This window comes from Neoarius graeffei, chromosome 2 (assembly GCF_027579695.1).
Source record: "Neoarius graeffei isolate fNeoGra1 chromosome 2, fNeoGra1.pri, whole genome shotgun sequence".
Taxonomy (NCBI): domain Eukaryota; kingdom Metazoa; phylum Chordata; class Actinopteri; order Siluriformes; family Ariidae; genus Neoarius; species Neoarius graeffei.
Window position 1 is genome coordinate 82,712,864 of NC_083570.1, and position 26,397 is coordinate 82,739,260.

General features: G+C 38.9%; 1 protein-coding gene across 1 annotated transcript in view; it reads right to left on the reverse strand.

Annotated features, from left to right (window-relative positions):
• Positions 1 to 5,816: 5,816 nt before the first annotated feature.
• Positions 5,817 to 26,397, reverse strand: part of si:ch211-236l14.4 (SITS-binding protein) — a 54,931-nt gene continuing 34,350 nt past the window's right edge. The window contains exons 5-10 of the mRNA XM_060910068.1: positions 13,099 to 13,293; positions 12,722 to 12,990; positions 12,345 to 12,481; positions 12,044 to 12,165; positions 6,296 to 6,475; positions 5,817 to 5,993 (exon numbers count right to left, since the gene is read on the reverse strand). Coding sequence (XP_060766051.1) covers positions 5,817 to 5,993; positions 6,296 to 6,475; positions 12,044 to 12,165; positions 12,345 to 12,481; positions 12,722 to 12,990; positions 13,099 to 13,293 — 1,080 coding nt within the window. The remainder of the gene's footprint in view (positions 5,994 to 6,295; positions 6,476 to 12,043; positions 12,166 to 12,344; positions 12,482 to 12,721; positions 12,991 to 13,098; positions 13,294 to 26,397) is intronic.

A 26,397-nucleotide genomic window follows, 5' to 3' on the forward strand; every position in this document is an offset into this window, starting at 1 on the left:
ATGGAGATGCTTAAAGATATCATGGGGTGACAGATTTCTCAGGAGGGAGCAACAGGAAGTTGCTATATAACTCTGACCACAATGGTACGCCCAAATTACATAGCAGTGTTTCTGCTGGTCAGCTTTGATTTCAAATCTGCATTCCTGTCTAACCCAAGCCCTCTAATGGCACTCAGAACCGCAAAGATTTGATTATATTTTATTCTGTAAAGATCTTTAAATGGATAGTTATGTTTAATAACTCTCCCAGTATCATCAATGGCAAATAATCAGTTTTACTCTCCCCATCAGTTTTACTCACTACATACAGTACCTACAAAGTACAAACAGGTGCTAAATGGAAGGTGACACTTAAATGTTTACAAGTACAATTTTGCCACCTTCTACATCAGCAAGGTATGCAATGCATTTAGACTTTTTAATTATTTTTCTGACTGGTAAGCTGGGAAACCTATTCGCTCTACCATGCAGTGAAATATTACACCTTGACTTGCACTTTCTAAAAGTAGCCCAGCAAGCAGTGGCTCATCCCACAACATGTCACCAGTTAAATTCATCTTTCAGAGAAGTAGCCCCTGTTCCACTAGCCAAGAGGATAGAAAATACCATTATACTACATTTCTGATAGCGTTTGTGTTGTACTATGTGTTCTACAACCACATATGCACCAACATTATGATGTTTAGTAGTTTTGCTTAGCATTAAACAGAAAGTGGCTTTTAAAAAATAAATACTATATTATCCAGTCTTGGGTTAAATGTAGTCTAGAGGTATTTACTATATAGGAGTGCATATTCCTCGGTTACAGAGGTGAGGAGTGGCAAGTTAAGCACAGCCTGTAATGGAATAGGGCCAGGTTAAGGTGAGAGCGGGTCCCTCAATGGGTTTTCCATATGATTCCTTTTGCATGCACACTGTAACTATAAATACCTTTTATTGGGTTTAAGTGGAATTAGTGGAGATGTTTGTCATCAGCATTGCTACCGATATACTGTGACAGAGTGCATGGTAAGGTCTCGCTCTCTCTCTCACACACACACACACAAATATGAATGTGTTTTCATTCAGCAATCATCTACAAAGCAGTATTTTCAGTGGCTGTGCAATTGGTGTTACATAAATGTAACTGTACCATAAATGTTGCTGTACCAACTCAGTATACAGTCCAACTTTTCTTTCACACTAAGCATGACACCTTAAACCTTCGGTCTATTTCTATGGCATGAAAGTGTAAACTTTATTGTATATTGACATTTCTAGTTTTCTAATTCACAGATCAAACAAATGAATTGAAAGGCACAGTCAGATACCTACTACATTGCTGATTTGTTTTGTTTGAGGCACTTCTAACAGACATGTAAGAAACTAAAGCTTTTAGGTAGACATTAGCAAAATTTGCTACACACACACACACACACAGAAGAATATAACTTCCGTGAATACAGATTTGAATAAAAACCATCACAGTTTGTCTTTTTTTTGAAAACTATGTGTTTATATAAGAAAAAAAAGAGGTTAAGACATTTCAACAGAGGGCCTCAATAAGACATTCTTTGATTGCATTCGATATCTTTGACCTGACAGCCCTGGGGTTAAAGTAAACATTGACTACTCTATCAGGATTAATTAAGGTTGCAGAAGGCTATATGCCATGCTGATCAAGTTCTCTGTGTATTGGAACATCATTTGACAATGATTCACATTTGATGAACTCATAAATTCATGTGCTGATGATGCACTTTTGCTGAATTGTGAGTACTGAGGAGACACATCACCCTTAATGCACTGTTTTTGTACTATAGGGATTCCTGTGTATTACTGGCGGGTTAGTACATTTCTCAAATCTTACAATTTTGACTGCACAATCTATTATATTAAGTTCATCAGATGATTAATGATACAGATTTGTTTATATATATATATATATATATATATATATATATATATATATATATATATATATATATATATATATATATATAAACAAACAAACTAGATAGATAGATAGATAGATAGATAGATAGATAGATAGATAGATAGATCATTCTAGAATTTGGGGTACATTTCGCATCTCCGAGATAAACCTTTTGTTATTTCCCCAAAAGAAATCTTTATTGAATCAGTTTTGAACAATAATGCAAATTATAACAAACCTTCACCAATAGCAATGCTTGATGTACATTTTAGACCCAATTTATCCATAAAACATTAACTAAATGACTCCCACCCCTCCCCCCACATTATTGGCTGTCTTCGACTACTGATTCATACATTCAACTTGAATAAACATGAAGTGATTCAGTCTAACAATCTGTTTTTGGGGCTGATTCTATTAGCTGTTATAAAATCAATTGCATCGAAAGTCTATTTTCTGTATTATGTGAAATTTCAGTGATAAAAAAATACATATTTTTATCCGTCCCAATGTTCTTGTCAACTCTGTTAACTCTGTTATAGAACCGCATTAAATCCATAAAGACGTCTAATAATACGCATGACACCTGCACCGAGAGATGTCACTTCCTCTAGTGGGAAACTTCAGAAAGGCAGTGAGGTATGTTATATTTCTTCTCTCGTTAATTTGAACAAAATGTTGAGGATACACTAGCAGTAGATTAATTATTCATCAAATCTGTTATTATGATAGTGGAGTGAATCTCTCACTCATTAAAAAAAACAACAACAACAATAATATGATTAAAATCCATAAAATTCTGTTTTTATACATGCCATATGGTAGCTACAGTGGTGCTTGAAAGTTTGTGAACCCTTTAGAATTTTCTATATTTCTGCATAAATATGAACGAAAACATCATCAGATTTTCACACAAGTCCTAAAAGTAGATAAAGAGAACCCAGTCAAACAAATGAGGCAAAAATATTATACTTGGTCACTTATTTATTGAGGAAAATGATCCAATATTACATATCTGTGAGTGGCAAAAGTATGTGAACCTTTGCTTTCAGTATCTGGTGTGACCCCCTTGTGCAGCAATAACTGCAACTAAACGTTTCCGGTAACTGTTGATCAGTCCTGCACACCAGCTTGGAGGAATTGTAGCCCATTCCTCCGTACAGAACAGCTTCAACTCTGGGATGCTAGTGGGTTTCCTCACATGAACTGCTCGCTTCAGGTCCTTCCACAACATTTCGATTGGATTAAGGCCAGGACTTTGACTTGGCCATTCCAAAACATTAACTTTATTCTTCTTTAACCATTCTTTGGTAAAACGACTTGTGTGCTTAGGGTCGTTGTCTTGCTGCATGACCCACCCTCTCTTGAGATGGACAGATGTCCTGACATTTTCCTTTAGAATTTGCTGCTATAATTCAGAATTCATTGTTCCAGCAATGATGGCAAGCTGTCCTGGCCCAGATGCAGCAAAACAGACCCAAATCATGATACTACCACCACCATGTTTCACAGATGGGATAAGGTTCTTATGCTGGAATGCAGTGTTTTTCCTTTCTCCAAAAATAACGCTTCTCATTTAAACCAAAAAGTTCTATTTTGGTCTCATCCATCCACAAAACATTTTCCAGTAGCCTTCTGGCTTGTCCATGTGATCTTTAGCAAACTACAGATGAGCAGCAATGTTCTTTTTGGAGAGCAGTGACTTTCTCCTTGCAACCCTGCCATGCACACCATTGTTGTTCAGTGTTCTCCTGATGGTGGACTCATGAACATTAACATTCACCAATGTGAGAGAGGCCTTCAGTTGCTTAGAAGTTACCCTGGGGTCCTTTGTGACCTCGCCGACTATGACACGCCTTGCTCTTGGAGTGATCTTTGTTGGTCAACCACTCCTGGGGAGGGTAACAATGGTCTTGAATTTCCTCCATTTGTTCACAATGTGTCTGACTGTGGATGGGTGGAGTCCAAACTCTTTATAGATGGTTTTGTAACCTTTTCCAGCCTGATGAGCATCAACAACGCTTTTTCTGAGGTCCTCAGAAATCTCCTTTGTTCGTGGCATGATACACTTCCACAAACATGTGTTGTGAAGATCAGATGTTGATAGATCCCTGTTCTTTAAATAAAACAGGGTGCCCACTCACACCTGATTGTCATCCCACTGATTGAAAACAGCTGACTCTAATTTCACCTTCAAATTAACTGCTAATCCTAGGGGTTCACATACTTTTGCCACTCACAGATATGTAATATTGGATCATTTTCCTCAATAAGTAAATGACCAAGTATAATATTTTTGTCTCATTTGTTTAAGTGGGTTCTCTTTATCTACTTTTAGGACTTGTGTGAAAATCTGATGATGTTTTCGATCATATTTATGCAGAAATATAGAAAATTCTAAAGGGTTCACAAACTTTCAACCACCACTGTAGTTTGAGGTTAGCATGTGGAGTTAAGACACAAAATGGTGGAAAATGTCAACTCGGTTATCATCAATTCTATCAATGGATTGCCCAGTTTAACAATAACAAAGGTGACAACGACTAACAGAGTCAACATTTGAAATGTACCCGTAATTACAGAATGGGCCATATATATATGGGTTCGAGCCCAAACTGTGTGGAGTTTGCATGTTCTCCCCGTGTCTGTGTGGGTTTCCTCCGGGTGCTCCGGTTTCCCCCACAGTCCAAAGACATGCAGGTTAGGTTAATTGGTGGCTCTAAATTGACCGTAGGTGTGAATGGTTGTCTGTGTCTATGTGTCAGCTCTGTGATGACCTGGCGGCTTGTCCAGGGTGTACCCCGCCTCTCGCCCATAGTCAGCTGGGATAGGCTCCAGCTTGCCTGCGACCCTGTAGGACAGGATAAGCGGCTACAGATAATGGATGGATGGATATATAAGGACAAGACAGCTCCTGTAATATTTGTCAGTTTAGTAATTTAAGAAAAAATATAGATTCTATTACTATCAGAATGATATTCTCTTATTCTGATAAATGTATACTGAAACTGTTACAAATCACTTTGAATAAATTTAAAAAATGCACTGATTGGACATGTGCACTAATATTAGATAATCAAATGTTGAAATAAAATGCATATGAGAAACATTCAAAATCATGTGATTTCACTAGTACTCTATGATAAGACTTGCAGCTGTAAATATAATGATGGCAGACCGTTTCATTGCATAGAAGGTGATCACCATTTCTTAGCACTTTGCTTACAGTGGGTCAAATCATTGCACTTGTGCAGCAGATAATCGCTCTGTGCATCAACCTCTGTTTTATGCTGGCTGAAATTTTTTTTTTCACATTTAACAGATAACAGTAAACTTGAGGTACAAGTAGAATAGCAAAATAACCAGCAACATCTGAGTGAAAAGTCTGCTCAGTGAAATTAAGAGACGTTCAGTGTCGTGTCCACTCTGGTGTCAGGGCGAGGTTCCTTCCTTACAGTTTATTCCTCAACAAGAAGTATCTTTTCTTCACTGATTGTTTGGTCTTCTTTAGAAAAAAAAAAAGATTGTTTTAAGTGAATTAAGCACTTGATGCTCTACTCCATGTTATGGCCAGTGGAAGCAGATCAACTTTTAAGGCTGTGAGTATTTATCAAATGTAAACCACAGTTCTTCAGAAAAAAAAGTAAATAGAAAACACTGAATTACCACAAATAATTCTAGCAGATAAATGAAACCGAATGATTTCAAAATATTATAGATAGTATAAATAACTTTCATTTGTAAAGTGCAAATAGAAAATGATCTTGTACATAATCTCAAAACTGTGCCATAGAACACAGAAAATGTTCTTTGTGGAAAGTGCAACTCGAGATCAACACAATTAAAAAAAAAAAAGTCAAAAAATAGAAAATCAGCCTCGTGATAGTCAAGACAGTTGTCCTCAGGAGGTCTTTTGGATGAATACAGGCACCTCCTCAAGCCCAACGTGGTAACTTTGTAGGAGCGTCCCACCATCAAACACTTTAGCATTGTTGGTGTCTTGCCACTGAACGTTGCTCCCTGGCAGATAAATGTCTCTCTGCAAGGCTCCTTTTTCTGTCACTGGTGCAACAAGTACCTGAAAAACACATGGTATTATAACTTACTATGCTAACTGTGGGATATGAGATAGTTTCTCATGAGCTCCATTATTGCTTTGCTGTTAAATATATAAATAAATTAGCATGTTATACTTGTAGCTTTATATTTCACTTATTTTCAGCCACAGATTTTAACACAATTTAATGGATTTTAGTACAGCATCATTTTCTTATGTGTTGGTTATGAAATACCTATAAGACTTTTGAGTTTCTAAACAAGAAAACATCTAGTCAGTGCATTATTTTATCATGGCTTGGTGCCTGTGTAGTGGAAACTGACCTCATCTCCAATGAGATATTCATCATCAATAGTGAATGTGGCTGGATCATTAGGACTGATCCACCACAGCGGGCGGTAGATGGGATTTCCAGTGACTTGCCACTCCTGGGCATATTTCTCTATCAGAGGCACTACAAACTCTTGCCGCTTAGTGATGTAGATTCTGGTTAGGTTCAGAACCTGTAGAAATTGGGTGAAACCAAACAATCAGCATCCCAAGAAATGGCAAAAGATATTTAAATAATATTGGCTGGTGTTGAGTGGTCTATCAGATATATTCCATTCACCTAGCATCATGCTAGGTGAATGGAATATATCTGATATACCATGAAAAAAAGGCAGCCAATATTATTATTATTATACAGACACACCCTCTTTTCCAGTTTTTCAATGCCCGTTGGTATGTTTTTCTCTTGTAAACAGAGGGGAACCATCAGGGCCTTATAGGTCTTCAGAGAAAGCCCAAACATATCATTATTCTCGAAGGCCAAAGCGAGCTTAACTGCAAGTCAGCATCGTCAGTGCAGCAGTGAAGTCACCTTCCAGGCAGTGTAGCATTCATCAGTAGTGTTAGCGAATCCCAATAAAGTGGTCAAGCCAGTGCTATCGAGAAAACCAGCACAGGCTAACAACTGAGAAACTAAGATTTCTGTCTCCAGACTCTTTTTCCATGCATGTTCGCTACAGTATTTTTCACTCAGACTTAAGTATTCATTTCCCTCTGTAATTTATTTAGTTACTTTTAAAATCAACATCGACGACTCCACACAACGGAGCTATCTGGCAGTTTGTCGTTACTCCCTTGCAAAATCCTTTGCCCTGTTGCTTTTTTGGTGTGTCTGGCTAAGTTTTGGCTGAGCTGAAATCCCAGCTCTAATAGTAACGGTTTGCCACTGACATACACACCCTCTTTTCCAGTTTTTTGATGTCCATTAGGATATTTTTCTCTTGTAAATAAGTGTGAAGAATATCTAGTGAAGTTTTGGTAGCCTTTTGGGTGTTCAACGCGTCTTTCTCTTTCCCAACAAACAAAGAAATGCTTCTGTGCATGCACAGCAGAAAACTTTCTCATTGAATATTCGCAGCAGCTCCGGCATGTGACATCATGTTGTCTTGACAACCATGCAATATCGTAAACCATATTCAACGCTCATTCGCCATTGGGTAGAGTGACATAATACACATAGGATAAGCAATATGCTGACAGTATTGCATGCTATCAAACCAAATGAATGAAACCCACTAGAAGGGAATAGAACACGTTTTTATTTCATTGAAAAAGTGTCCTGTATGTATAATAATAGCTCATATTCACCCAAGTTCTGCCAATCAGGAATCATATTCTGCTGTATGCATATACGCCCCTGTCTGCTTGTCCCTTATTTACATGTCATGTGAATGAATATGAATTTGAACACTTTATGAAGGTGTTGTGGCAATGAGCCAATAAAAGGAAGATCAGGAGAAGGAGCCACCCGAGGGTCTTCACTTTCCTGATTAAAAGTATCTATTATTCCATGCACTCAAATACGTGTTCTTTTCATCAAAGCTGTGAAACGAGCACATATTTGAGTGCATGGAATAACAGACAAATCTGTGCATGATTCCATTAAATATTGTATGACATCAAAGCAAGTACAATTGCTGAATCAGGTTCAGCTGCGTGGAAACAAGCTACTGTCCACTAGTGTCTTATTTTCATGTCATGTACATAGAACACACCCAACTGACCCTCATGGAAATCTAATTTACATAAACCACTCTCTAATTTATGTAGATGTTATGATAGTGAGCTAATGAAAGGAAAATTCCAGGCAGATAGATGTGAGAAGTGAATGAAGAATGAATTTTTTTTTTTGTGCATTCTAACCAGACCCGAGTTTGACATTACAGATGCCATGAGCTAGCCTGGGCCCGCCCATCCTAAGCGTGACGCAACACGAGGGCCTGTTGAGAGCTTAGTCTGGCCAGGCAAGCTATCTACAGCTCTTCCAAGCTCCCGAAAAATCGGGAGCTAATCAACTTTGAGCATCTCCAACGGCCCTGGGTAGAGGCGTGTTCAAGGCAGTGACGTAGTAGAACTGCGACCGGAAGCCATAGATTGTTTACAGAATCTATGCTGGAAGCGCTTCATTCACTAGAAACATTACGAATACTGACATACGTCAGAGGAAAGAGTGATGTGATTGGTTTAAGCTTCGTCACAGCCTTTTCTGGCTTCAACCAGTAGCAAACTGAGGCATTTCAGGGAGGTGGGTCAACCACACACTTTGGGAAACAGTTGGGCTTAATATCTTTGCCAGACCAAATTTTCGTAGAGCTTTGAAGTCGCGTTAGCCAGACTAGCCATGAGCTAAAGACGAAATAAATAAGCAAATTGATCAGACTTGACACATCTTTGATGGATAAGGGAAACTATTCTGATGACAGTGGTATGGAGTATCCAGTATCTATAAATGACATGGTTAATGAATAGAGGAAGCACACTGTATTTCCCTAATTTTGCAAATTTCCAAGGGACATTGCTGATATTCATGGTAGGGGAAATCCTAAAACAATGTGAATTATGATGGTAAAATATCTCATATAAATGATTCTTATTGATGCAGCTCCCATATACATACAGACTTTAACTATTGGAATGCTTAAAACACCCCAGATTGTTGTGATTTTTGCTCTGTTCCATTTTAGATGGAAAATAGATGTGAATCCTTTCATGTTGTGGTTTGACACTATCCAAATGTCCTTCTTATGTACATTCCTAGAAGGGTCACATCCTTAAGCTAACATCCTACCCGTAACAGAAACAAAGTAAAACCACATTTATTAAAAGTGCATGGTGAGGATGTGAAAAGGTTTCGTGCAGTGGATTTTGAATCACTGCCTGGGTTCAACGTAATTTCAAATTGAGAAAACAGACCTGTGGTTTGCATTTTGGTTATATTTCTATTCGGGCTCAATATGCTCATTGATTTAATGGTCTCTAATGAGTATTTTACACATATACACACACACACACACACACACACACACACACACACACAGTTAATGACTCATCACACAGGGCAGAGAAAAATAAAAAAAATGTAAATCAGACGAAATGTTGTTCACTGTAACTTTAACAACTATGAACAGAACACAGTTTAATATGCAGCAAAACAACACAGGCTATAAAAGTATTATCCACCTACGTTTTATTATCCCACAAGCCCACAGGAAAAAAAAACAACAACAACATAACTTGTTTCTCATGGCAATCAAAATGGAAACTGTTAGTTGTCTCTGCATAATCTCTACATCTTTTGATTCACTGTCATTCCTGAGTGTTGCAGTGACTGTCATTATGGTCAAGACTGAGGGCCACAAATCTGAAAAGAAATTTAATGCAAACCAGATGGATCCTTAACCACAGGTAATGTTGGGGAAAGGCCAAGCTATTATTCCACTAAATGCAAGAAAAATACTCGCCTGCAGTATCCTCTACACTTGTTCGAAACTTGAACTGTTCTCTGCAAGCTCAAACATACCAATACCTGTGAGTAAAAACGCTGAAAAAAGAGGCACAGATATTTTTCTAACCGTGCTTGAAATGTGGTTCTCATAGTCCCACACAGAGAGAGTGAATATTATATTCCAGCTCTATGTAAGGAGGAAGAAGCAATCTGTTAAACCAACCTTTAATATGAGCACTACCCTGGTGTAGTTGTGTAAGTACAGTACCAACTTGCATTGCTATCCATCTTTTATTGAAGATGTTGTGTTATTATACAGAAATAGACATCTTTAGCATATAAGACAAGGGTGGACAAATCATCAGCCTTGGTCCCTGGGACAAGCAGGTTTCACGTCTGGTTTATTAGTTTTTAAATATTAGTTTTTAAAAGTAGGCTCAACAACCAGAAAAAAACCCCATCATTATAGAATTTAGGAAAATTTAAAAAAATAATTTGGGATGTAGCTACCGGTACTGTATATGTAAACACCCTTCATGGTGATATGACACACCTTAATGCTGTAGCTATAGTGCCATTGAATCCCTCCACCTTGTGCATTACACACATTGTCCGAGACACAATTTGCTGTTGGTAAATCAATTTTTATGTCATGTACAGTGTCTTGCAAAAGTATTCATCCCCCTTGGTGTTTGTCCTGTTTTGTTGCATTGCAAGATGGAATTAAAGGGATGTTTGGGGGGTTAGCACCATTTAATTTACACAACATGCCTACCACTTTGAAGGTGCAAACTGTTGTTTTATTGTGACACAAACAATCATTAAGATGAAAAAACAGAAATCTGGAGTGTGCATAGGTATTCACCCTCTTTCGTATGAAACCCCTAAATAAGAGCTGGTCCAACCAATTCACTTCATAAGTCACATAATTAGTTGAATAAGTTCCACCTGTGTGCAATCAAACTGTCACATGATCAGTCAGATGATGTCTGTATAAATCACCCTGTTCTGGAAGGACCCTGACTCTGCAACACTACTAAGCAAACAACATGAAAACCAAGGAGCCTCCAAACAGGTCAGAGACAAAGTTGTGAAGAAGTATAGATCAGGGTTGGGTTATTAAAAAAATCCCAATTTTTGAATCTCCCACAGAGCACCATTAAATCCATTATAGCAAAATGGAAAGGATATGTCACCACTGCAAACCTGACAAGAGAAGGCCGCCCACCAAAACTCACAGACTGGGCAAGGAGGGCATTAATCAGATATGCAACAAAGACACCAAAGACAACACTGAAGGAGCTGCAAAGATCCACAGTGGAGATGGGAGTATCTGTCCATAGGACCACTTTAAGCCATACACTCCACAGAGTGGGGCTTTATGGAAGAGTGGCCAGAAAAAAATAATTTCTTAAGAAAACACGTTTGGAGTTTGCCCAACAGCATGTGGCAGACTCCCCAAACACATGGAAGAAGATTCTCTGGTCAAATGAGACTAAAATTGAACTTTTTGGCTATCATGGGAAATGCTACGTGTGGCGCAAACCCAACACCATGAGAACACCATTCCTACAGTGAAGCATGGTGGTGGCAGCATCATGGTGGTGGCAGCATCATGCTGTGGGGATATTTTTCATCTGCAGGGACAGGAAAGCTGGTCAGGACTGAAGGAAAGATAAATGGCACAAAATACAAGGCAATTCTGGAGGAAAAGCTGTTTGAGTCAGCCAGAGGTTTGAGACTGGGACAAAGGTTCATATGACAATGACCCGAAACATACCGCTAAGGCTACGCTGGAGTGGTTTCAAGAGAAACATTTAAATGTCTTTGAATGGCCTAGTCAAAGCCCAGACCTCAGTCCAATTGAGAATCTGTGGCATAACTTGAAGATTGCTGTACACCAATGCAACCCATCTAACTTGAAGCAGTTGGAGCAGGTTTGCCTTGAGGAATGGGCAAAAATCCCAGTGGCTAGATATGCTAAACTAATAGAGACATACCCCAAGAGACTTGCAGCTGTAACTGCAGCAAAAGGTGGCTCTACAAAGTATTGACTTTTGGGGGGAGGATACCTATGCACATTCCATATGTCTGTTTTTTCATCTTAATTATTGTTTGTGTCACAATAAAACAACAATTTTCATCTTTAAAGTTGTAGGCATATTGTGTAAATCAAATGGTGCTAACCCCCCAAAAAATCTATTTTAAGTCCAGCTTGTAATGTGACAAAACAGGACAAACACAAAGGGGGATGAATACTTTTGCAAGACACTGTAAATGAAGGAAAGTCAGTCACCTGGTCCACCCCTGAAGCCCATGGAGGTGTCTGAAAACTGAGCACAGGAAGAAAGGCCACAATCTCCAGCCAGCGAATGAAGAGTTCATCGTCTGTAACCAGCTCACTGGATAAAGAGCCTCCTGTAGCCCAGAGGAACAAAAAGTACATTTCAAATGCCTTGCTGCTATCAAAATTACCCAATGAATGAATTTTCATTTTCTGGATAGACTCTGGGTTGACTGAGTAGAAAGGTAAATAGATAAAAAGGATGGGGTAATGGGTTTGGAAGTGATATTAAAGATGTACAGAAGTCTATTACCTACTGCATCAGGAATGAAGAAATTATAGCCCAGCAGGCTGTAATGCAGCAGGGATGGAATGATACCCTTGAGGCCAGCATAACTCCAGTCAGACTGCAGTGCGCTCATACGGATGAACAAAGGCTTCTGGCTGGACCTAAACCCAGAAACCCAGGCATAAAAAGATATCATGAGCAGCAAGTCCTTGTAATGAATGATGATTATATCTGTTTAGATGGGAAGAGATTCAGTGTGAGTGAAGTGAATCTGACAGGAAAGCCTGGTTGGTTGGTTGATTATGAATGTTCAATAATATGAACAAAATGGGTACATTCATATTTTGCAAAAGCAAAGAAGCACTGTAGTTGAAGAAATATGGTTAATGTCTAGCCCATACCTTGTCCCTGCCGTAACAATAGTATTGCCCCCTATACTCTCAGCGAGGTCTGCCAGGAGCCTGATGTATTCATCTCCTGTGAGGACAGGAAAATATCGCATAGTCTTCTCTTCAAATGGGTTTCCCTCCCCACCCTCTAGCATCACATACTCCATGCCCAAGCGACTGTGCAGGCTGCTCACTCTCTCCAAGAACCAGTTGGTGGCTTCTGGATTTGTGATGTTCAACTTGACACAGTACTTTCCTCTCCACTGAGTTAATAATGGAACCTATTGAGGGACAAAGACAATGAGAGAGATAGACAATAGATAAATTGCGTCCCCATGGCTGAATGGGTTTATCAATATATCAGAGACATGCAGAACAGAAAAATGTACCAGTTGAGCCCGTGGGCCAGTGGGCAAGCTGAGCCAGTAATCCTGCATTCTGTCTTGTATGGAGGTCTGAAACTGCCGTGAGTCCACACTTAAATATGGGGACAGGGTTACGGAAATGTTCAGAAGCTTCACAAAAGGAAGGTCCCTGCTCTGTCTCTTAGACGTCCTTCGCCTGCCATTGTGGTTCTCATGGTCCTTAAGACAACAAAGAATAATTGGCAGTTGAATTAAAGATCATTCAAGGATAAAATGGGTTGGGTTTGGTAATCCAAATAAGGAATTTGATCAACCATTGAGTATGTGCGGTGGCCTGGGAAATCCCTTCATGCAACTGTAACATTTCTAACTATATATCATTTGTCTGAACTGAAATATGGTATGGGCTAGACAAGGTATGGGCTAGACGTTACACAACATGCCTACAACTTTAAAGGTGAAAATTGTTATTTTATTGTGACACAAACAATAATTAAGATGAAAAAACAGACGTACAGAGTGTGCATAGGTACCCCCTCCCCCCAAAAAAGTCAATACTTTGTAGAGCCACCTTTTGCTGCAATTACAGCTGCAAGTCTCTTGGGGTATGTCTCTATTAGCTTAGCATATCTAGCCACTGGGATTTTTGCCCATTCCTCAAGGCAAACCTGCTCCAACTGCTTCAAGTTAGATGGGTTGCATTGGTGTACAGCAATCGTCAAGTTATGCCACAGATTCTCCTCTTATGCATGTACCTCAACCAGAGGTGAAGTTTTAGTATTTTAAAGTCTTGTTACCCTAAAAAGGCAAAAAAAGGGAGAAAAGTACTTTTAAAGATTCCATTCTGAATGCACTCCAGGAGCATCAGTGGCATTTTGAACAGCCAGTATCTGATTACAAACTGAACTCATTAGGCATATACCAATTTTAGGCAGACTAACCCTGTTTACCACAACATCTGTTAAACTGGCTCCTTGCCCAACATAATATTTGTAAATACAAATAAATTAATAAAAGAAAAACATTTCCACATCTGGGTGGCACAGTGGTGTAGTGGTTAGCACTGTTGCCTCACAGCAAAAAGGTTCTGGGTTTGAGCCCAGTGGCCAACGGGGCCTTTCTGTGTGGACTTTGCATGTTCTCCCCGTGTCTGTGTGGGTTTCTTCCGGGTGCTCCGGCTTCCCCCACAGTCCAAAGACATGCAGGTTGGGTTAACTGGTGGCTCTAAATTGCCCATAGGTGCAAATTGTTGTGTGTCTCTATGTGTCAGCCCTGTGATGGCCTGGCGACTTGTTTCCCGCCTCTTGCCCATAGTCAGCTGGGATAGGCTCCAGCTTGCCCGTGACCCTGCACAGCATAAGCGGTTATGGATAATGGATGGAGTTCCATATTCCTTTGGTAAAATATATTCATAATTTCTTAAAGATGAGATATAAAAATCTGTTATTGCCAGAACAAAATTATTTTAGCCAAAACTTGATTTTTTTGTCTTTTTTTGTCTGTTTGCCAGAAGTCACCCACACTGACATCCGATGGGTTTTCCCAGACAACCAAGCATTTAGAAACACACCATCTTCTTTATTTCACTTTAGTATAATGGTTAATAATCATAGAACCAACAGATACAGTATTAATCAGCTATCCTTAAAAAAGATGAACAATGTTACTTGGTGCAAAAGACCTATTGCATGTCGCCATAGTTCTAATTATCATTAACATAATTACCAGAGTAAAGAGTATAACAATCAGTGTTACCATAAGATACCATAGTAATATGGTAGCAGTGTCATATTTAATGTACTGTATATAATACGTTATCATAATGCACCATGGGGAGAAAAAAAAAAACATGACATTCTACAGAAAAATCATGATAGCGGTTTGTAGTTTCCATCCATTCATCCATTATCTGTAGCTGCTTATCCTGTTCTACAGGGTCGCAGGCAAGCTGAAGCCTATCCCAGATGACTATGGGCGAGAGGCGGGGTACACCCTGGACAAGTCGCCAGGTCATCGCAGGGCTTGGTTTGTAGTTTGATAACCACAGTTATTACCAAAATAAACCCATATCAAACTATATAACTATGTATAACAGAATAGCTATACTGCTCTTCTAGGTGCCAGTGATGGCAGATGTCACATATCACCTTGGAAATCATGTTGGTCAAGCTACTTTAAAACCATAGTTATCTAGCCTACAATTTACATAAATGTGTGCTGTATCTACTACAGTCACATTATCCTGAAGAGGAAGACATGACCTAAGCTACAGTGGTGCTTGAAAGTCTGTGAACCCTGTATAATTTTCTATATTTCTGCATAAATATGACCTAAAACATCATCAGATTTTCACACAAGTCCTACAAGTAGATAAAGAGAACCCAGTTAAACAAATGAGACAAAAATATTATACTTGGTCATTTATTTATTAAGGAAGTCAAAGTCAAAAGTCAAAGTCCTTCCCATTGAGGAAAATGATCCAATATTACATATCTGTGAGCGGCAAAAGTATGTGAACATTTGCTTTCAGTATCTGGGTGTGACCCCCTTGTGCAGCAATAACTGCAACTAAACGTTTCCGGTAACTGTTGATCAGTCCTGCACACCGGCTTGGAGGAATTTTAGCCCATTCCTCTGTACAGAACAGCTTCAACTCTGGGATGTCAGTGGGTTTCCTCACATGAACTGCTCGCTTCAGGTCCTTCCACAACATTTCGATTGGATTAAGGTCAGGACTTTGACTTGGCCATTCCAAAACATTAACTTTATTATTCTTTAACCATTCTTTGGTAGAGCGACTTGTGTGCTTAGGGTCATTGTCTTGCTGCATGACCCACCTTCTCTTGAGATTCAGTTCATGGACAAATGTCCTGATATTTTCCTTTAGAATTCGCTGGTATAATTCAAAATTCATTGTTCCATCAATGATGACAAGTCGTCCTGGCCCAGATGCAACCAAAAAGTTCTATTTTGCTCTCATCCATCCACAAAACATTTTTCCAATAGCCTTCTGGCTTGTCCACGTGATCTTTAGCAAACTGCAAACAAGCAGCAATATTCTTTTTGGAGAGCAGTGGCTTTCTCCTTGCAAGCCTGCCATGCACACCATTGTTGTTCAGTGTTCTCCTGATGGTGGACTCATGAACATTAACATTCACCAATGTGAGAGAGGCCTTCAGTTGCTTAGAAGTTACCCTGGGGTCCTTTGTGACCTCGCCGACTATTACACGCCTTGCTCTCGGAGTGATCTTTGTTGGTCGACCACTCCTGGGGAGGGTAACAATAGCCTTGAATTTCCCCCATTTGTACACAATCTGTCTGACTGTGGATTGGTGGAGTCCAAACTCTTTAGAGATGGTTTTGTAACCTTTACCAGCCTGATGAGCATCAACAACGCTTTTTCTGAGGTCCTCAGAAATCTCCTTTGTTCATGCCATGATACACTTCCACAAACATGTGTTGTGAAGATCAGACTTTGATAGATCCCTGTTCTTGAAATAAAACAGGGTGCCCACTCACACCTGATTGTCATCCCATTGATTGAAAACAGCTGACTCTAATTTCACCTTCAAATTAACTGCTAATCCTAGAGGTTCACATACTTTTGCCACTCACAGATATGTAATACTGGATCATTTTCCTCAATAAATAAATGACCAAATATAATATTTTTTGTCTCATTTGTTTAACTGAGTTCTCTTTATCTACTTTTAGGACTTGTGTGGAAGTCTGATGATGTTTTAGGTCATATTTATGCAGAAATATAGAAAATTCTAAAGGGTTCACAAACTTTCAAGCACCACTGTACATGAATTTAGCTAGATTAATGCCGCATTCATATTAGCTCTTCATTAAAACAAAATTTAAAACTTGGGGAAAAAATGAACTGGATTGTCATTATAAAGTTCTATCTATTGCCTCTATAAAAATAACTGTGTTGGATTGACTCAGAATAAAGCCAAAAGAGAACAGTGGTGAGGGACCACCTCCAATTACCATTACCCAGTCTGTCTGCAACAGTTTGTGTGTGTTTGTTTCATGGGGATGATAAGAAAAAACAGGTTTTTAACACTGCGTACTATTAAAGACAAAACAACTCACATTAATTTGCTTCACTTGCATTCAAAATACTGTCTACTAAATTACCTTCTTTTTTTCAACCAATAATTTTCAACCAGGAACTCACTCGCACACTCACTGGGCATGAGACAGGAATACACCCTGATGGGGCATCAGTCCATTGCAAGGCATCATGCATACACATTTACTCATTTATTCACACCTAGGGGCAATTGATATTAGTCAGTCCACCTACTACCATGTTTTTTCCCAGATAAAAACCCACACAGACATGAGAAGAACATGCACAGAAACGCCACATAAACACTATGTATATCAGGTATAAATAATTCATGATCAAACTTGGGGACCCTGGAGCTGTGAGGCAGCAAACCATTCTGTGTCCCACTAACCTAAAAAAAAAAAATCTATCTATCTATCTATCTATCTATCTATCTATCTATCTATCTATCTATCTATCTATCTATCTATCTATCACAATTATTCCATGAAATCGAGGCGTACATGAGCTGATAGCTGACGAGGCGTGTAGCACCGAGTTGGCTATAAGCCATGTTCAACAAGATTGAGTGAAATGACTGTTTTATTATATCCACATTCATTGGATTTTGAGAAACAGAGCATTTTTATTTTTTGCAAATTCATTAAATAAAAACTTTATACAAAATGTCTAACAAAATCATTTCCGCTGAGGCGGACTTCTTAAAAACCTATCAATGACTGCACAAATTTACTTTAGTGTTTTTTTTTTTTTTGCAGAAAGTGCTGTCTTGCTGTTGTGCCGAGGTATAGAATAGCTTTAGACATTTATTTAATTCTTCCTTGGGCAATTCAGTTCTGTAATTTTCAAACTTCTTTGAGCTTTTGAACCAGTCTGAAAAAATTCAACAAATTTTAATGCTTAAAGATGAAGAATGTAAACAAACCGGTGAAATGACAGGAGCAATTTGTGAAAAATACTAGAAAATAATTCTTGAAAATTAAAAAAATATACATTCTTACCATCAAATACTTTCATTCCATATTTTATTGCTTTTTTTTGTATTTTTTAGGGTTTTGTTTTTGAGTAGAGTTTTTATTTTGAACTTGATTGGTTCAGCAACATGCTCTGCCATTTTGTTTTTCTTTACTCATGGTATATGAGCTGATAGCCTAGTAGTAGAGTAGCCAATCAGAGTGCAAGATTGCTCATATCCAGTGAATGTAGATAAATACATTTTATATTATATATATACACACAGATCATTGCCCTGCTGGAAGATGCAATTACGACCCAGGTTTAGTTTCTAAAATGTCCTGGTATTTCATGGAGTCCATGATGCCAAGTGCCCTAACAAGGTTTCCAGGTCCTCTGGAGGAAAAACAGCCCCAAAACATCACAGAACTTCCACCATATTTTACAGTTGGGATTGGGTTCTTTTCATTATAACCATCCTTCTTTTTACACCAAACTCTCCTTGAGTGTTTATTACCAAAATTCTCCATTTTTGTTACATCAGACCATAGAACACAACTCCAGTCAAAGTTGTAGCAGTGTTTCACAAACTTCAGGTGCTTACATTTATGGTTAACTGTGGTTTTTTCTTGCATACCTTCCAAATAATCTGTTGGGATGGATGTGTTGTCTGATGATGGTTTTGGAGACTACTTTTTCTTGTATTTCACCAATAGTGATCCTTGGGGATTTTTTTTTTTTTGCCTCTCTTACCATCCTCCTTACTGTACATGGGGGCAAAATAAACTTGGTTCCTCTTCCAGGCAAGTTTGTAACAGTTCCAGTTGGTGTCCACTTTTTTTTTTTTAAATTATTTATAACGATTATCTAGGTGTAACACACAAACCTGGTTATAAATTTAATACATTTGAAGTTCTTCATACTCATATAATGTATGTAGCCTCGAAAAATAAGTCTACCCAGTTAATTCCATTGCTTATTATTTACAGGCCCCCGGGGCCATATTCTGAGTTTCTTTCTGAATTTGCAGATTTTATCTCAGATTTGGTTATTTCCTTAGACAAAGCTTTATTTGTCGGAGATTTTAATATTCACTTTGATAACCCAGAAGACCCTTTAAAAACAGCGTTTGTGTCCATCTTAGATTCAGTCGGGATTAAGCAGAATGTCATAGGACCGACCCATAATGGTGGTCACACCCTTGATCTAATACTAACATTCAGATTAAACGTAGACAATATAGTCATACTTCCACAGTCTGAAGTTATCTCAGATCATTGTCTCATCTCATTCAAAATATGTCTGAGTAATAATATATGCACCTCACCACGCTACTGTATTAAACGTACTTTCACGTCAACTACTGCACAGAGCTTTATAAATGATCTCCCAGAGCTGTCAACTTTGATTGGGTCACTGTCGGCCCCTGCGGGACTCGATCAGGCAACTGAATGCTTGGAGTCAACATTCCGCCATACTTTAGACAATGTAGCTCCTCTAAAAAGGAAAATGGTCAGAGACAAAAAATTAGCACCCTGGTATAATGATGACACTCGCACATTAAAACAGACCACTCGAAAATTAGAACGTAAATGGCATCAAACAAAATTGGTAGTGTTCAAATTGGCGTGGAAGGAGAGCTTCCTGAAGTATAAAAAAGCTCTTAGTGCTGAGAGATCAACATATCTCTCCTCCCTAATAGAAGATAACAAAAATAATCCTAGATTCCTATTTAATACTGTAGCAAAATTAACCAGGAATAAGTCCACTATCAACACATGCACACCTGCAGTATGTAGTAGCAACGACTTCATGAATTTTTTTAATGACAAAATTGAGAATATCCGACAAAAAATTCAAACTACTAATTTAAGGTTAGACAATGAAAGTGACCTTGTAGTTAACAATATAACTGTATCAGATCATCAGTTAGAATGTTTTACTCCCCTAAAAGAAACTGAATTACTCTCATTAATCTCTACATCAAAAGCCTCAACTTGCGTACTAGATCCCTTACCGACACATCTATTCAAACAGATAATGCCTGGAGTAATTGAACCGCTTCTAAAAATAATAAATTCTTCTCTTATGATTGGCTATGTACCCAAATCCTTTAAACTAGCAGTTATCAAACCCCTGATTAAAAAACCTGACCTTGATCCCTGTCAGCTGTCCAATTATCGGCCAATATCAAACCTCCCCTTTATCTCCAAGATCCTTGAAAAAGCTGTGACACAGCAGTTATGCTCATATTTACATAGGAATAACATCCATGAAATGTATCAGTCAGGATTTAGACCTCATCATAGCACAGAGACAGCACTGGTTAAAGTAGTAAACGACCTACTGTTGGCGTCTGATCAGGGCTGTGTCTCGCTACTTGTGTTGCTTGACCTTAGTGCAGCATTTGATACCATTGATCATTCCATTCTTCTGGATAGACTAGAAAATGTTGTGGGAGTTAAGGGAATGGCCCTCTCCTGGCTCAGGTCTTATCTAACTGATCGTTATCAGTATGTTGATATAAATGGTGATATTTCTAGACGTACCGAGGTAAAGTTTGGTGTTCCACAAGGTTCTGTCTTGGGTCCACTGCTTTTTTCTCTCTATATGTTACCTCTGGGCGATATTATTCGTAAACACTGTATTAGTTTCCACTGTTATGCTGATGACACACAGTTGTATGTCTCTGCAAAACCTGATGAGAGACACCAGCTTAATAAAATTGAGGAATGTGTTAAGGACATTAGACACTGGATGCTTATAAATTTCCTTCTGCTTAACTCTGACAAGACTGAAGTACTTGTGCTAGGACCACATACAGCTAGAAGTAAGTTTTCTGATTACACAGTAACTCTGGATGGCCTTTCTGTTTCTTCACGTGCAGCAGTAAAAGACCTCGGAGTGATTATTGACCCCAGTCTTTCATTCGAAACTCACATTGATAACATCACCCGGATAGCTTTCTTTCATCTCAGAAATATTGCAAAGATAAGAAATTTAATGTCATTGCATGATGCAGAAAAACTAGTCCATGCTTTCGTTACCTCCAGGTTGGATTATTGTAATGCCTTACTGTCTGGATGTTCCAATAAGTGCATAAACAAGCTCCAGTTAGTTCAAAATGCCGCAGCAAGAGTCCTTACTAGAACTAGAAAATATGACCACATCACGCCTGTCTTATCCACACTGCATTGGCTCCCAATCAAATTTCGTATTGATTATAAAATACTACTATTGACCTTTAAAGCACTAAATGGTCTCGCACCACAGTACCTGAGTGAACTTCTGCTCCTCTATGACCCGCCACGCCTACTTAGATCAAAAGGTGCAGGCTATCTGCTGGTACCTTGTATAGTGAAGGCTACATCAGGGGGCAGAGCCTTTTCTTACAAAGCCCCACTGTTATGGAACAGCCTTCCAAGTAATGTTCGGGAATCAGACACAGTCTCAGCATTTAAGTCTAGGCTGAAAACATATCTGTTTAGTCAAGCCTTTTGTTAATGGTGTTTATGAGGTAAAGGAGTAGATCTGGAGGGTCCTCAGACATAGAGTGTTTTGGTAAACTGGGATGTATGGATGCTGTCAGTCCCCACTCGCTTGCTCACTCGAGTTTGTTGACGGTGCAGTGGCTGGCTGCTTTATGTCCCGGGGCTCCCTCATGCCTGTGTTACCTTCTGGCTCTCTCCTTTTAGTTATGCTGTCATAGTTAGTTGCCGGAGTCCCTGCTTGTACTCGGTGCAATATGTATACTGTTCCTACTTATTCAGGTGACATTGGGCATACCTAACCACCTGTGTTTTCTTTCTCTCCCCCCCCCCCCCCAAATCTGTCCCTCTGAGTTACATGGAGTCAACAGGAAATCTTTTGGTGGAGACGGTGGGGACCTCGACTGGCTATCGTAGCCTGCAGGGAATCGGCCGTCAGACATTCTGTCGCATGTCCCAGACCCGGTGAAATGTAACTGAATTGTCTTGGCCAGGCCTAAGGGTCCCATCTGCATCTCATCATTGCTGAGGAGTGTGCTCCCATCACCCAATCAAGCATCCAGCCAGAGCAGGTCATGATATATTTTTTACCATATTAACATGCCATTGTGCGTCATGCCTGATGTAAAGACTCTCGTCTCTGCGAGCCTACCACACAGATTTAATACTTGTCATTTTTAGGGCATACCTAACAACGTGTTTTCTTCCCCCCCCCCCATCTGTCCCTCTGAGTTACATGTTGATCCTGGGATTGAGATGCTGGCCTCTTCTGCCCCTCGGACCTGCTTGATCCATCCTGGTGCCCTGTGTCTGGTCGGAGTTTTATCGCCCCACTCCTGTGAAGGACGGCCCCATGAGGACAGTTGAGGGTTATACCTGTTAAAACTGTTAATATTATAGTCAGGCTGTCTGTTGTTGCCCAAATGAGGATGGGTTCCCTTTTGAGTCTGGTTCCTCTCGAGGTTTCTTCCTCATGTCGTCTGAGGGAGTTTTTCCTTGCCACCGTCGCCACAGGCTTGCTCATTGGGGACAGATTAGGGATAAAATTAGCTCATGTTTTAAGTCGTTCAAATTCTGTAAAGCTGCTTTGCGACAATGTTTATTGTTAAAAGCGCTGTACAAATAAACTTGATTTGATTTGATTTGATATTGTCCTGACAGTAGAAATGGACATTTTCAGGCAAGTAGCTATTTTTTTTTATCAACAATCTCTGACTTATGAAGGTCAATACATTTCTCCCTCATTTGGTTTGTGTGTTCTCTTATTTTTCCCCTGTAAATGGATAACTAAGGGAATTTGGGGTGGCATGGTGGTGTAGTGGTTAGCACTGTCACCTCACAGCAAGCAGGTTCTGGGTTTGAGCCCAGTGGCTGACGGGGGCCTTTCTGTGTAGAGTTTGTATGTTCTCAACGTGTCTGCGTGGGTTTCCTCTGGGTGTGCCGGTTTCCCCCACAGTCCAAAGAGGACTGGGTGCGCAGGTTAGTTTAACTGGCTACTCTAAATTGTCCAAAGGTGTGTGTGTGTGTGTGTGTGTGTGTGTGTGAATTACTGAGAGGAGAAAACCTCTATAGTAATCCATTAGAAAGTGACGGGAAACCACGACTGTAATTCTTGCTTAGAGACTTTGATGGCTGAAACCATCAGAGCAGCCACATCACTGCAGTGATATGCCAGAGATAGATAGATAGACAGATAGAGAGATAGGAATTTGGCCTCTGTGCCACCTGATATTTGTACCCCAGTTAATCAGGAAGTCATGGATTACAGTTTGAATGTTCCGACACACTCCAATCAACTGAAAAATGTACAGTTAAATGGGAAACAGGCTTCAGTTATTTTGTGTTCACTATAATTTCCAGGGGTGTCAATAATAGTGGCATATGTGTTTTTTCTTGATGAGAGATTTGTTTTCCTTTGAATAAATTTATTTCAATTAAAGTCTGGATTTTTCTCATTTTTTCAGTGTGACATGAAGTGACTTCACCAAAAGGTAGATTTTTTTTGTAACCCTTTTTACTAATCTTTACAAGGGGTGCCAATAATCATGGAGGGCACTGTACATCCATTCTTGCATTTCAGGCCTGCAACACGTTCCAAAAAAAAGTTGGGACGGGGGCAATTTAGTGTTAATAATGAAGTAAAACAAATAATGATGTGATGTAAAACAGGTGATGTCAACAGGTAATTGTTATCATGATTTGGTCCAAAATCAGTATCCAGGAAAGGCCTAGTCTTTGAGGAGGAAAGATGGTTCAAGGATCTCCAGTTTGTCAACAAATGTACAAGAAAATGATTGTAATGTTTAAAAACAATGTTCCTCAAAGAAAGATATGACAGGATTTGGATATTTTACCCTCTACAATGCATAATATCATTAAAGGATTCAAAGAATCTGGAGGAATTTCGGTGTGCAAAGGGCAAGGGCACAAGCCTAAGCTGAACACCCGTGATCTCTGATCCCTCAGATGGCACTGCATCAAAAACCATCAATTCATTTTGAAATGTATTGCAAGAATCAAAATTGAAATGTATTTATTTTGAAAAAAACAAAACAAAAAACAAAACCCAAACAATAACATTTATGAGGGAAAACATCAAATAATATGCTGCTGTGTTGTTTTGAATGCAATACAGGTCAAAAACTATTTACAAATCATTGTTTTCAGTTTTAATTCCAATTTCAACATACCATTCCAACTTTTGAGTTGTATGTACATGGATAGATTCAGCTTCATCGCCTCAAAAGTAACTCCAGAGTTCTCCAGGGGTCAACTTTTGTTCTGCTTATATATTAAATATCTGGGCTCGGTGACTAGATCTGCTACGCTCAAAAAAAGATCAAACTTCTTTCCCTCCATCCCCCCACCATGCCTCTACAAGATATAGGGCTGCCTTTCTGACATCTCTTTCTGGATGAAGACCCATAATCTGAAACTCAACCCTAATAAAACAGAGCTGATATGCTTGCTGGAAGTATTTCCTAGACATCATAGTCAAAATTTCAGATCAGACTCAAAACACATCATATCTACTCGAGCCTGCATCACAGCATCCAGATCCTGCATATTTGTTCTTTGCAAGTTTAGGAAAAGGACCATTCCAAACTGCAGAAAATGCACAAATTCACATACAAACTTGAGTTGACATGACTAGTGCGGCTATGTACTATTAAATCTCCTCTGCTGAGCATTTAAAATGCTGCTGTTTACCTGGTAATGCCTCTCATGTGACTCCTCTACTGAGGCTGACAAGTTACCCTGGCTTCCAATGGGCTCTGGACCAAACTATAACTACAAACTCTGGTGCAAAACTATACACATGCATGCCAGCTCAGGTATTCAACATTAGGGCTGACTTGCATGTCCTTCTCTAAGATAGAAGAATGTTCTTATGAAAGACCAAACTGCTTCAATGTCCATGGTTGAATAGGCTTTCCTCTTCACAAGGGTTAACCCCATATCTCTATTCCTTCCACAAAGACCAAACTTCTCAGACAATATTATTATTTTTTGATTGTTACAATTTCACTGTATGGAAAATAATCTCTTTAATACGGTCCATTAATGAATTCACTATGACTTAATCTATAACTGCAGCACAGGGTCTGTGAAATTAAAAGAACCGAGTAAGCTTAGAGAAATCAATCTGCCATGCTACAATCTATGATGAAAGATCTGGGCAGTAAAAAGAGAATACTGGCAAGCAAGTTTATAACCAGATTCATTCCAAGTCAAGCTGTTGGTTGTGCTTACGAATGTTATTTTAAACTAATATGGAAACTAGGAAAGACAAATAAAATGTTAGAGGACTGTAAATAAAAAAAACCTGTAAATAATACATAAAATAAAACTGGAGCTTTCTTGAAATCTTGTAAAACTAGGACACAATGAAAGGCTTTCCTCAGTTGTAACAGATTTGTTCAGATGAGGCTTCTGCTCATTTGAAAGGACCTAAAGAAAGTCTGCATTCACACATGGCTGCTGAGACTAAACTAATTTCCAACTGTAACATTTCTAGATATAGCAGCTTGTGTGATCTTTTGGACTCTAGGTTTTACTAAATGAGTAACTGGTTTGGCTCAGTCTAACTTAGGATCTTAAAACAATCTAATTTGCAGTTCAAAATAAGAATGGGAGGCAAAAGAAGAAAGGGAAAAGAAAACTAAGTGATAAAATGGGAAAACTAAATCAATTTATGATTAGCTAATATAACTTAACTTTCTTATCAAATTACCTGTGAGTCTAAGTACTGTAACAGTAGGCCTGTAAATTACCTGACAAGTCTCTGGAGTATTTCTGTATGAAGTATATCAGACATGAAGAGCATTCTCAGCTCTTTTCCCTTCTTTTCACCTCCTGTTTACCACTTCTAACCTTTCTGGGGGATTCGGGTGCATGGAAAGAAATCTAAGCCAAGTGAGGTGACAGGCATGCATTTCTAAAACCACGGCCAACAAACTTCAGATTACTTGTATATGATCAGTTTACTATTTCAATACTTTAATATCACATTTATCCAGTGAATGTGGTGTTGAATTGTTGCCATCCTGTCAACTTTCATTTTAACTTGGATACATCTGATTGACTATAAACCTGACTAATCAATTAGGTAATTTGTTTATGCATTTGGTTACAATGGTAATAAAGATCCAGGGCAACTGGATTTGTGCATATTTATAGGAGCAATAATACACAATTTCTACCCCATAATGTGTACACTCTGACATTAAATCCATAAAGCCTAAGAGTATTTATCATTTATAACTTTATATACAAATAGAATATGTTCAATATTAGTAC